Below are 14,154 nucleotides of genomic sequence, written 5' to 3'. Positions count from 1 at the left end.
ATCTACTTTTGTTACCCACAATTCAGTTTCGTGTCTAAAGGCCATCCTGTGATCGAATCTTACTGAAAATAAACTTATTAGTCCTTTCATTTAAACGAGAAAGCTGATTTTGTTAGTCATGGTGATTTGACACTATTTACTCTATGAAAAGACACATTTATTACATATCACTTTCCATTTAGCATTCAGAAAAGAAAGCACCATCAGCCATTATTGGGAAAAGTTAATTTCAGCACATCGCTAGAGCTATTGCTTTTACTTCCATTAGTCCCGTTCTCCATCCTTTCTCGAGGTACTGTGTATATTTTTACAGCTAAACACTGTTATTAATGGGTCACTAAAGAGAGAGAACCCGGGAAGGTTAAAAATAAATCTGCATATACACCCCAAGAGGAAGGCACCAAAATAAATACTACTAGGGATAGAATTATATATAGTAGTTCAACACTGAGAAATCTTAGAGTAGTGAGCAGACTGCTAATTTCAGGTCTGGGCATTTAAGCACCTTTTAAAAGATTTACAGGTTAAACAATCTCACCAACAGGACTTCAGGACCTGAAGAATGAAAGAAAAAAAGCCACTAACTATTCAAATATGTCGGTAGGAAGTTACCTGAAGCAGCAGCATCTACTTTGAGAAAATTTGAAGTATGTCTTTACCTGCTTTTAAGTGTTGCTTACTATTGTATAAATGTAAGTTCACTAAAAATATGTTAAATTTGAGCCTCTCATTTTCATATTTAAATGGGGTTTATGAAATGTGCATTGAGTAGGGATGGAGAGCCGGCCATCGTGCAGACACGCATTCAGTCATTCTGTGGGCTCACGCTGAACCTCCACTCTGGGCCTGCTGCCACGATGGCAGTGGGCTCCCTGATGAATCCCTGCTCTCAAGGAGTCTCTAGTCTAGGCTTGACCATGAAAATCACTTGGGAACTTTGTAAACCATGACCACATACCAGGCCAGAGACTCTGATTTAACTGGCCCAAGGAAGAGCATCTTTCAAAGAGCTTCCGGGTTACTTAAGTGTACAAACTGGGTTAAGAACTACTTAACCCAGATGGAGAAACAGACAAGAAACAGGAAATGTCAAGGCACGCTACAAGTTATCACCCTGGATGCTGTGGGGGTGCGGAAAGGAAGCCCTCTCATGAGGATGGGAGATGGGGAGTGAAAGGTGAGGAGCAATACAGGATTGAAGACAGGGACATGTATTCATCGAGTGCCGAGCTCTATCTATTCACCGTCTCATTTGATCCTCATAAAAATTCTGTAAAATAAGCAATGTTATCCCCTTCATCTACAAGTGATAAAACTGATATTCTAACTAGCTGAATGCCATTCCCAAGTTCATAGAATGAGGTTTGAATCATGGGCTGCCCATGACACACAGGCATATTAAGGCCTTTCTCTCTTCTAGCATAGTACTCCAGAAAGTTAAGACTATACTTAGAAAATAGACCTTGTATAACATGCTAAGCACGAGAAACAATAAGAAATGGAATAGAACTGGAGTGCGGATAAGGGGATAAATGTTGAAATATATCAATGTTGAAATATATAAGGGGATAAATGTTGAAATACATCAGAAGCAAGCTAGTGATGGATATCTGAAATCCCTAACAAGCTATGCCAGAGAATAATAAGTAAAATGTATAAAGCTCTTTTTACTCAGAAAGGGTCTATAGCTTTCACTGGATTGTCAGTAGGGTGTATGACTGAAAACGAAGTTAAGAACAATCCGATTGTTCCTAATAAGGAGCAGAGTCATGTAGCGTTTTTGTGGATTGGTTTTTGAAGACACCTTTGGCAACAGAGTGGAAAATGAACTGTAGGCTGCTGTAACAGTCCAGGTAAGAGATGCTCACCAGAGACAGCGTTAGAAGTAAGTGCAAAAAAGGAGCTGGGAAAAAAGGGCCACCATTTAGCAACATTTATGTCTCAGCAAAGAAATGACCATGAGCGCATAATCTCTCATAGCCTTTTTTTTCCTGATTTCACAACTCTGAATCTGGTAACTTCTCAAATGATATAACACTATTTTGATACACATTTTCTCTCAATGAAGTCAAAGTTAGCTTACACATTTAATTACCATTCTTAAACCACAGTGTAATTCTTGGAACAAATGGCCTGGATCTTTGAAATAGTATGACCTAACACTTCAGTCATCACTCCAAGTAACTGTGTCTCTCTCTCTCTTTTGGTTTATGCAATACCTGTGGTGGTGATGAACGCTGGTCCTGGAGCCAGGGCGCCTGAGTCCGCATGCCAGTTGTCTGACCTTGGGCTCTTTCCCTGCCCTCTCCAAGCTCCAGTTTCCTCATCTATATACAGGAAAGAATCACGCTAACTGCCTCAAACTGTTTCCAAGAGGTTTAAATAAACTAATATTGGTAAAGCACAGTGCATGACATACAGTAAATTAGCCTTAAAAATTAGCTAGTGTTACTATTCCATATAAGCTTTATTTGTCTGAAATATATTTGGGCTGATATCGCTTTTTATATCCAAATCAATTTAACAAAAGTATTTAGTATCATGTTTTCTTCTGACCATGACAGGGAATATAAACAATTATAATTTTAGAAACCAGATTTACACATGTACATTAAGATTTCAAATTATACCCTACTTGTGAATATTTCTCATAATTGCTTAGGAATTTTAACTGTATTCATTAAGGACAAAATTATGAAAACATATAATGTTCTAAGCATGAGAAAATTTTGATAGTAGTCTTTTAAGAAATGGTTAAAGTTTATGAAGAATTTTAGTATTTCTATTCAAAAAGCAATTACAGAGCATCATCTATTACATGCTAAACAGTTCAGCCTTAAAAGATAAGCATTCCCTGGCAGAAATGGAAAGATCAAAATAAAATGCAGTTATATTAAAAAAAAAGACTTCCTTACTTGTTCAGAACTGGCCACATTACAAAACATCTAATCATCCACCCGATTTATCTGATGGAGACATTCAATCAAATATGAATAACACCCACTCTTTGTTGCTTTGTACTCTCCCTCGTTTGCCCACCTGCCTGAACTCGAACAGACTATTCATCAGTTTTTAGCACCTTTCTGTTCTCATGTAACAAACACTCCCTCATGAAATCTGAATTAATAATGGCAACAGTATATAATCAGCCGTATTTCATTTTATGGTGAAGACTTCACGAAAACAATGTGTTGAAAAACAAGGACTGACTATGTCACAACACACAACTAGTATTAAGAATCCACGGTCACTATGACACTGTCAGAATATAAGAATAACAAAGCAGGTGAAAAGACTTTCAAAGTTTGGTGAGAGAGGCGTGCATGTCATATCACTTGGCAGATGAAGGAAGTGGTGTGACTGCAAAATGGAGGTGACTTTATTTTTAGCAAGCTGTTTTTATTGGTAATAAAACCCAGGAAGAAGTATTGGCGTCACATTTATATGCCACATTTTGATGATATCAAATCTCTTTAAGTTTCCACTTCATTCCTGGCTGCCGCTCAGAGACGAGACATCAGCCAATGCAGGCAGGGCCCCGGCAGTTAGCAGAGCAGAAATGGCCCTGTTTCTATAACTACATCCCTTCGCATCGGGCCTCCTGAACAAATCCTTGTTCTGACGGAAATACGCTCCACCTTCTGTACCCGAGTTAATAACTGTTTAGGAATATATGGGTCTTTTTATCTCTCTCATCTGAGGCTGTCACAGCCAATCAGACAATACTCGAAGATATGACACTGTATCTATTTACCCTAATTGTCTTCTTGCTACTCCAACAACAGTAGGCATTTTAGCTGTCTTTCATATATATCCCAAGTCCAAGGTCTAAGCAAAAAGAGGAGTAAAAATTACAGCACTGGATGTGGCTGGCTCCCAAGGGATCAGGACATTTGATTTAATTGCTGTTTTATATATACATATTTTAGCCAGTGCTGTTTATGGTCCCTTAATATAAGACACATTACCTCGTTTATTTCTAATTTTCATCAAACCTCTGGAAGTTACATCTCAGTAAGCAGTGAGGTGAGGAGAATGATAATATCTTAGGGAATTGATACAAAGGATTCAAATACTTTAAGGCAGTCATTCTCCATTAATAAATCTTATTTATTGGCTATCACCTCTTCTTAGACTAATTTGTAATTTGCTCTTTCAAATTCATTCCTTAAATTTATGGAACACTTGTAACATGCAAGGCACAAGATCTAGACATTAGGGATACAGTAGTGAAAATTTTCTACCCTTCTATTTCATGGGAGAAGTGAGGGAAGATGCAATCCAATTAGAAAAATAAAATAAAATAAATCTCTATACATGTATATATATAAAATGGTGAGCATTATAAAATATTTAACTGAGAAGTTAGGTAAAGATCATTTGGGACTTGGTGGAAAATTGGGCGACTCATTTGAGGAAAAACATGACTAAGGAGAAGGATGAAGTCATGCAAATACCTAGGTAAAGAAATTTCCAGGCAAAGGAAACAGCGATGCAAAGGCCCTGAGGCCATGTGTCCTTGACATGTTCAAGGACTGGCATGAAGGCTAGCAAGGCTAAGGCAGAATGAGGGGAGGGGCCATGGGCTGTGACCATCTGTGGTCACTGTACAGGCATTTCAAACACTCGTGAGGTTACCAGACATTCACAGTAAACAGAGGACAAAGCCAGAAAAATTTCCCCTTTTTAACTAATAATATATACCTTTTACCCTCGTGTGGTGAGTAATCAGTTAGTCTCTGAAGCCCACCCACCCTGTTCATCACTGTTACGTTTCTCCCGTGAGTGCTTATGCCCACGAGACCTCTTGTCTGCTCTGAGATAGTCCTCCGTATAAAGCAGGCCACTTTACAGTGGTCTCTGCTGCCCCATCACCAAGGAATGACCTGGAGCACACACAAATATGACATGCTGCTAAGCAAGGTTTAATTCACACAATTGTGCACCTGGGGTGAATAATGAATATAACATCATTAACATCAGCGAATAAGAGTGCAATGAACCTGAAAGTCTCAAGAGTCCAAGTCCAGCAGTTGTCCCTCAGATCCAGGAACCAGTGAAGATGGTCAACGTCTTACAAAGCAGAATCTCAAGGTCAAGAGGTCAATGTAAAGCACTTGAGAACTCTGACTCTAACCCCCAACACCTCCTTCATTATAAGAAAAATCTGAGAAAAAAAAACCTTCAAAAAATAGCTGGGACTGCATTGGATTCCCAGGTTCCTGTTCTGCATATTTGGAATTCCTTGTCCATTCTAAAAATAAGTAAAAACCTAAACAAACTGAAAACCAACAACTTTTCTTAGATTGATATAAAAAATGAGGTCACAGGGCAATCACTGCCCCCAAAATCAGAAAGATCAATAAGCAAACAAAGAAAGTCACAACCTATCACAGCAGAACTCAGGCGCTGAACACTCCCCCCAGAAGGGCCAAGATAAGAAAACAGGACTGCAGTTAACAGACCCTGGAGTCTGCAAGCAGACGAGTCTGAGAGTCAGAACTTCAGGGGAGCCAGTCACTGGGGAACCCCACCAATTTCTAAGTTTTATCTTGAGGACATCTACCATGTTCTTACTGTAAATATCAAAGAAAAATCCTCTCATATTCCTGGCAGGAGCAGAAGAAATGATTTCTAAATATGTCAGAGTACTCCCTTCATCCTAACAAGGTCAGCCTTCAGGAGAAACTGTTTAACCAGAACCTAACCTGTGAGGGTTTAATCAGAGGCTAACTGACCTGGGTAACAGAAATACCAAATTGTAGCTGCCGCTCACCTTCCTGTTCTATTTAAGAGGGAGGAGGGGACAGTTGAGGTGGGGACATATGCTTATATGCGGTCACAGTCTAGAGGCACAGGCTCACTAAAGCACTGACATAATCACATTACTCCAGAGGCTTCACCTCCCCCGTACCTTGCCTCCACATTTCTAAAGTCCTACACAGATGTTGCTTTTACTCAGTACATCATATCCAGCTGTGGAAAAAAACACGAAACGTACTAAATGACAAGGAACAGAGTTTGAGGACACAGAGCAAACATCAGACCCAGACATGGCAGCGAAGTTGGAATTATCAGATCAGGAAATTAAAATAGCTATGATTAATATGCTAAGAGCTCTAATGGGTAAAGTAGATAGCATTGATTTTAAAATGCTTCTAAAGATCATACAGAGAGGCCAGGCCCAGATGAGCCAGCACAAAATTGCAGGAGGAGGACAAAATCAGGGACTGACATACCCAACTTCATAACGTACTATAAAGCTGCAATAATCAAGACCGTGTGGTATTGGCAAAAAAAATGCACAGTAGATCAAAGCAGATTAGAGAACCACACAAATATAATCAACTGATCTTTGACAAAAAAGCAAAGCAACAGGACAGAGAAAAGATAGTCTTTTCAACAAATGGTACTGGACATCCAACATGTTAAAAAAAATGAATTGAGGTACAGACCGTATCATCTTCAGGAAATCTAATTCAGAATGGACCACAGACCTACATTTCAAACAAAAATACTCTAAATCTCAAAGAAGATAACATAGTAGAAAATTTTAATTTTCTTTTGTTTTGCAATGACTTTTTAGATAAAACACTAAAGGTATAGTCTGTGAATTAAATAATTTATACACAGGACTGCGTCACATTTAAAAATCTCTGCTCTGCTCTGCTCTGCAACACACACTGTCAAGAGAAAGAGAACCCACAGACCGAAAAAACATATATTTGTAAAAGACATATTCTTGAGGTACTATTATGTAAAGTACTCAAACAACTCTTAAAATTCAACAGTAAGAAACTAAACAACCCACTTAAAAATGGGCCAGCAATGTTAACTGTCCTCACTAAAGAAGATAAACAAATGGCAGGTGATATATGAAAAGATGCTGCACATCCTACGCCATCAGGAAGCAGCAGTGAAACAATAACGTGCTACATAGAATGACATAGATCTGGAACACCAAGTGCTGACGAAAGTGTGGAGCGATGGGACCATTACTTCATTGCTGACATGAAAGCAAAATGGTACAGTCACTTTAGAAGGCAATGGGCAAGTTTTCACAAAACTAAGCATGTTCTTACCATGCAATCCCACAATCAGGCTCCTTGAAATTTACCCCAAGGAGTTGAAAATGTATGCCCACACAAGCACCTGCACACAGATGGTTAGCAGCTTTATTCAGAATTGCCATACTCAAAAGCAACCAAGACATCCTTCAGTAGGTGAATGGATAAACTATGGTACATCCATACAGTGAAATATTATTTACTGCTAAAAAAAGAGCTTTCAAACCATTCGACTATATAGAGGAAATGTAAACACATATTGTATATTATAAAGTGAAGGAAGCCAATCTGAAAAGGTTACATGCTGAATGAGTCCAACTATGGGACATTCTGCAAAAGGCAAAACTATGCAGGCAATAAAAATGTCAGTGGTTGCCCAGTTTAGAGGAAGAAGGTGGGAAGACAAGGTGGAACACAGGTGTTTTTAGATCAGTGAAATTACTCTACGTAACACTATAATGGTAGATGCATGTTCTTATATATTTATCTAAACTCAGAATTTATAACACCAGCTCTGACCCTTAGTGTACACTGGTGACATTCGGTGATAAGGTCGGGCCAATACAAGTTCATCCGTTGTAGCAAATGTGCCACTCTGGTGGAGAATGTGAACAACGGGGCTGTGCATTGGGGGGACAGAGGGTACTGAATATTTCTGACTCTCTTCTCAATCTTACTGTGGACCTAAAAGTGCTCTTTAAAAAAACGCTGAGACTGTGATGACATGAGAGGCTGAGGAAAGGGTCCTGCTGATAGGTTTAATGCAACTTTTATGGAGAAGATTTGATGATATCTTTGAAGGTTACCGACATTAAATAGTTTCTGACCAGTGTGAGGAATTTATTCCACAGATATTTCCTCACCTGTGCCCAAATTTGTGTGTTCCAGGTTAAAAACTACTACATTAGTTGCAATTTAAAAATCAGAATTAACCTAAATGCCCATAAGAAGTGACTAACACGAGTTCGGCAGACCCCTGTAATGGAGCAACATGGGCTGTGGGGGAAAAAACGAGCGTGACTTTTAGGTAAGGAGGTAAAATGACCTTTAAGCTGTATCACTAGGTGAAACATCAGTGCACAGAGCAATGTTTCTGTGCATATAACATGCTACCATCTGTGTAAACAGCATTTAAACTAGCATGCTCTTAAAGTTAATAATTATATACATTTGAAAGTGAGTGTGCGTATGTACTTGTGTATGCGTTGAAAAGCCCTGGAAGGGAGCCTATGAAACTCATAAGACTGGCTGCCTCCAGGGCACAAAGCTGAGTAGGTAGACGCAGGGATGAGGGGAAACTTTCACTTCGTACCCTTTTGTTCTTCTGAGTTTTGTTAACACCGAAACGTGGCATTCCTTCCAAGCTAATCACATTTAACTGAGCTTGTGTGTGTGTGCAGGTGCATGTGAATGTGTGTATAGGTTTTAATGTGACCTTAAAACTAAGGCACTTCCCAGGGCTCCATGTACGGATTAGACATCACAGGCTCAGGACTGACGTGACACCAAGAGCAGCTTTAAGCCGGCTCCTGGAGAAAAGCCATGTTAACACAATGGAAGTCACTTGGAGCCCCGCAATAAGGCAGGCAAGTGTTTGTCCGGTTCTGTGGAAAAGACGCACTCACTGACTTTGCCCTAAATACAAGAGATACAGTGCCTTGTAAGGTGAAGATAAGTTTCCCTTAAGTTTGTCGGCTTACATTTTCTCAGATTTTATAATTTCCAAGCAAACTACAAATTGAATTATTTAGATTCTCAAAAACCACAATTCCCCCAAATAATGATGTACAGAAAAGAGGACAGGAGATGCAGTTACCAAAAAAGTGTGCCCCAGTTTCACATTTAATGAGTATTACAGAATTATGCTTCTTCTGACCACGTGAGAGGGAGATGCAGTCTTCAAGACACAGTACCACTCTGGACCACGTGCGGAGGGTCCAGACTTCAAACCACCAGAGCCCACACCCCGTGCCGGGTTAGAAACCCACCAAGGGTTTCAGGGCCCTGCTGAAGGCAGCCAGCCAGCACATGTCTCTTTATGTAACCATGGGTGTGATTGATGTGTTTACTCTTAGCGGGTGGATAAAATGGTAAGATTATGAGGAGCAATTTGTGTATCAAATTATATACTAGGCATATATTTTAACCTAGAAAGTCATTTCTAAGATTTTACCCTAGAGAGCTAAACTCATGAGCATGAATACAGTTATGCACAAAAAAATTGTAATAGCAAAATTCTCATCAAGGCAAATTGCTCAGTAAATGATGATACATACCTACAGTGGGATACACGCTGCCTTTTAAAAATGATGGCATAAATCTACATTCAGGTACAAGGAAATGCATTTCAATCTATTATTGAATAAAAAGCAGATTACTGAACCATATTTATCTGAAATACTCTAGGCACAGAGAGCTATTTAGAACATGATGATATTTAGTTTTTTATTTGAGTTTTACTGCATTGTTTTAATTTCTTAGAAGCATGTAGTATTTTACGAAAATTATTTCAACAACAAAAATAGTCGAGTATTGTCTGTCAAAACTTGATGACACCTAAATGTCCAGCCAGACTAAACATGTGTCCAACATGTGAAACAAACTGTCATATTATGTATTTTACAAAAACATATTAACCCACATCATTAGGATGAGAGGCATATTAATAATCTGAAATTTTATCCATTCATGTTTACATCTATAAATATAGTTTTTAAAGTTTCCTAAAACTCATGGGTTTTTAAGAAGCACTTCATTTAAGAACTCAGTACGAAGACATTTTATTAGAACTGCCTCCAGGATATTGAGTTGCTTGGATTCTTTCAGAATTGGGCATTCCAGGGACCCCTCATCCTGTCTCACTTGTTCTGCTGCAGGCTGTGAGGGCAAGCTTTGCAGGGTGAGACAAAGCAGATGCTTCTTTCTGACAGGCTTTGCCTGGCTTACCATCACTTCTCTAGATTAGGGTGCCAGGGCACCAAAAGTCAGAAAGATAAAGAAAATTCACAAAAATGTGCCAAGTTGCTTTTATATAGGGATTGTGTTAGGTCCCCACAGAAGTCAAATAGAATTGAATAATACTAAATGTGTTAGTGACATGTTGAAATGACAGCAGGGGAAAGGTTTCTCCATAATTTTAGACAAATAAAAGGTCTTCAAAAGAGACACCAGACCAGATAACCGAAGAGCAAGCGTCAGTGGGCTACAAAAGCATGGGTTTCATTTGAACTTGGAATGAAAAATCGCAGTCATTGGCCAAACCTAGCAATTGAGCATCTCTACGGTACTTGGAAGAATGTTAGGAGTTGTTGGAAAATATAGGAGTGGAAGACAAGGATCTTACTCTTACACCGAAAACATAGGAGGAGAGAGAAAATGAGTGAAATGTTTAACTAGCAAACAACTACGAAGGTGGCCAGTGCTCAGAAAGGGCTGAGATAAGCATGCCCCAGGCTGCCCCTGGGGCCTTCGGGGCCTGAGAGGACCAGAGACGAGCTCTAGAACTAAACAATTATGAACAAGATCTGCAGTGGCTGAGAAGGACAAGCAACTTCCTCGCTGCAGGGGTATTTCTGAACAGAACCAGGGGAGGGGCAAAGCCCAGTTCAGGGTCTCCTCCATTTTCCTAACTTTCCTTAAGATCTGATCCCTCATGGCAGATGGTTGAAGAAAGATGAAGCAATATCAAGAAATTAATAAGCAAAAAAGGTGTCTTAAAGTATTAACATTCAACCTGAGAAATATGGGGGACCTGAGGGTCTTGTGAGTGCTGGCTGCTTGGGAGGAAAGAACTGTTTCCAAAGGCAGCCGAGGAACGTCAGCAAGAGCCGTTGTTACCGCTAGCGTGTCTCCTCCCCCACAAGCACACATATTTTTTAAAGTTAATAAATTGAAACTTCAGGATGGTAAGTAATCTACCCAACATTTGAACTCCAATTTCTCTAACCCAGAGGCTCTTGAAACTTTTGATCTTATGGTCCTTTTACATTCTTAGAATTATCGAAGGATTCAGATAGCTTTTATGCATATGGAAGACTAGATAGATAGATAGACACATACATACATATCTAAAAAGGCAATTCACATTGTCAGAAATCTGAACCGAGGATCTGTTAAACACAGGAATACGAAAGCACACGTTTCTTTGGACGGCCCAGCAATGCCGTCACCGCTCGCCACGTAGCCCCTACAAACCCCGCTCTACACTGATGAGACAGTGAGAGTGAAAACTGATATTACAGTGGAAGTAGTTTTGATCCCATAGATTCCCTCAGCCCCCTGGGGTCTGAGATCACTCTGAGAATTTGTGTGTTAATGCCTAGTCAATACATAAAAATTTTTCCAAGACCAGACGGTGGTACCTTCTGTGAATGACCTCCGTAGACCTTAAGCTCCCTTCACTGCTTCGACTCCCACCTTTGCCAAGTGCTCCCACACCGGCCACACCAGCACGAATCCTCTCCCCGTGAATGCGCTGGGAGTGCTCCAACCTCCTGACAGGCGCTCAAGCTGCATTTTCTGTCTGGACTTTCTCCTTTGAAGGGTTCTCACTCTGGCTTCCAGGGCTCTGCTAAAACGTCGCTCACCCGAGCCCCAGGTGGAATTGATCGCTTTTCCTGAGCAGCACTGTGCTCTTACCTCTGCCTCATTATACTCAGTCCCACTGTTGCCCTGGGAGTTGGTAATGTTCTCATCCCACAATCCCGCCCTGAGGATGAACCCAGCAATAAGCACCAGAAAGACACCCTGGACTGGGCCTGCCCGTAAAGACTGACTCTCCCTCAGCCCTGGCTCCTGGTATTTCTTCAGAGCTATTTTATTTGCTCTGTCTAGTTATTCTGAAATAATAAATGTCACTGGTTGATGATATGGGTGATGCTATGGGTGATACTATCTTCTTTTACTTGACTGCCAATGCATTTTTATATGTATAAACGTAATACAATGGTAAAGTGTTTCTTTATAGCTTAGCCGCTAATATTTAGGAAGCATTTATATATGTGCTACACAGCTCAATGTATTTTATATGCCTATTAATGCTTTTAAGTATTCATACTATTAAGAGTAAGAATGAAGAGGCGTGAATACTCAGCTGAATTGGACAGTGATTCTCCCTACATCACATACAATGTGTGCATATTCTGTCATCACTTATGACTTGCATTTATTTGTGTTATCTTGGCTTTATCTTCACATACTAAAGGGAAGAGTCCAGATCTTCTTTGTGTCTCATTCTCTGAATTCCTCAGGGAATATTGCTCATCTTATGGCCAGGCAACAGAGGATCTTAACATCTAAGCACAAACCTAGCTTTTTAACTTCACAGATCTCAATTAGCAAAATGTTCTCCTGAAAACAAATACATTGCTCAGTGGCCACCCGGGAGCCATAGGAACTGGTTGCCTTCGTAAAGTTCAGTAAAACATTTATGGTGGAACAATTCCCACAGATGGAATTCAAAATGCATTGCTTTGTAAAGGATTTTTTATCTCCTAGAATAATCAGAAAACAGAATGCTTGAAAGAGTGACAGGACACCATCCTCATTCCTAACAAAGAGCTTTCTGCCCCTTGCACAAAATCCGAACTACTCATGTCTGTGTGACTGCAGAGGCTTCTCCGGAAGCGAAGGCAAGAAAGGGTTGGAGTTATTGTTTAATGGCTGCAAGCTGGATACCGGCAATCTTCTGGGCTCCTGCTGTGCTGTCACAATCATGCCTGGGGCGGCCACAGCAGCAGACAGGTGCCCGCTTCCTCCCTGAAACCCCCAGACCAGCCCTCCCTGTCCTCTAGGAAGGCCTGTGCTCTGGGCGGCATCTCTGCTCCTGAAGAGCCGGCTTCTTCATTGACATGCAGGTAGTGCTCCCATCAACAAAGGCTGCAGAGCTTCATTAAAGTGGTGGGGAGACAAACAGCACTCATGCTGCATACCAAGTGGCACCACGTTTAACGGAATCATTTTATTATGAATACATTCCGGGCTGCCACTGTGAGCCACTGGTGTAAAATATGCTGGCAAAATGGATCTCTGCTAATTACATTTCATGAATATTTCAGAACTTTCCACAGGGATACAGGGAGATGGTGTTATAAAAGAAAATTTAACAACCAGGTTCGCTTGCACTCACCATCAACAACCAAGTTAGCAGCTAACAGAGATGAGTTCGATCATGTTACACATTGTGTTTGTTTCAGCTGGAATGTTGTCATTTCTTACCACTCTTTCAGTACTGCGGTGGTCACTGGTTGAAAATGAAGTCATCTTCAAATCCACCTGAAGACACATTACTGCAGAAAAGCCCATGCCCATTAACTCATAAATTTTCCACACTTCCTTTTCTATATTTGTCCTCAGTGACTCTAGACAGAATTAAGGAAATGAGCCTCTGAAGATGGGGACAGGTTGGCAGAGTGACAGAAGAGCCTCATTACCTGCTTCAAGACTGAATTGTAAAGGACACAAGTGACTGCGTTCTTATGGCTCTTCACCCTCTTGCTGGCTTCCCGTTCCATTGCCAGCAGTGCCAGCTGGTGATTAAAGGAGATGAAAAGGCGACCGTGGGCTTCATCGAAGTGGAAGAGGCATCTGAAGTCCTGACTTTTGGGGAAAGAACATGCTATCCTCTGGATGGAGAGTTGGTGCTGGATATCCCAGAGTCTCAAGACCTGGATGAAAAGTGGTAAAGTCGTACAAATAAGAACAATTCTAATTTTCCAACCAATTCTTTTCTCCCTCATCCTTATCCTCAAGCTGACAGTCGTGTCCTCTGTGGTGCTCTAATAGTTGGCACTTCTGTCATAGCGCAGACTGCTTTTCCCTTGTCCCTCCGAACACCTCATCAATTGTGATCTCCTTGAGGAGATTGTGTTGTGTCCCGGTCCCCGGAGAAGTGCCTGGCATGCAGTTGGGGCTGGTGGCAGGCAGACTAATGATCCCCAGAGACACCCAGGTCTTATCCCTGGAATGTGGGACTATGCCATCTTGTAAAGAAAAGGGGATTTTGCAGATGTGATAAATTAATGACCTTTTGATGGAGAGATTACTCTGTATGATTTGGGTGAGTCTCTGGGAGGTGACTTTGAAGTTG

General features: G+C 40.6%; 1 protein-coding gene across 1 annotated transcript in view; it reads right to left on the bottom strand.

The window, feature by feature from the left end:
- Positions 1–14,154, bottom strand: part of WDR49 (WD repeat domain 49) — a gene marked incomplete at its 3' end in the record, with an annotated part of 124,783 nt that overhangs the window by 53,909 nt on the left and 56,720 nt on the right. Inside the window, exon 7 of the mRNA XM_053657731.1 lies at positions 13,499–13,732. Coding sequence (XP_053513706.1) covers positions 13,499–13,732 — 234 coding nt within the window. The remainder of the gene's footprint in view (positions 1–13,498; positions 13,733–14,154) is intronic.

The sequence above is a fragment of the Artibeus jamaicensis genome, unplaced genomic scaffold (genome assembly GCF_021234435.1).
Source record: "Artibeus jamaicensis isolate MK-2021 breed Jamaican fruit bat unplaced genomic scaffold, CSHL_Jam_final scaffold_474, whole genome shotgun sequence".
In the NCBI taxonomy this organism is placed as follows: Eukaryota; Metazoa; Chordata; class Mammalia; order Chiroptera; family Phyllostomidae; genus Artibeus; species Artibeus jamaicensis.
The sequence above is the reverse complement of the archived record's forward strand: the minus strand, read 5'-3'. Positions and strand labels throughout refer to the sequence as shown.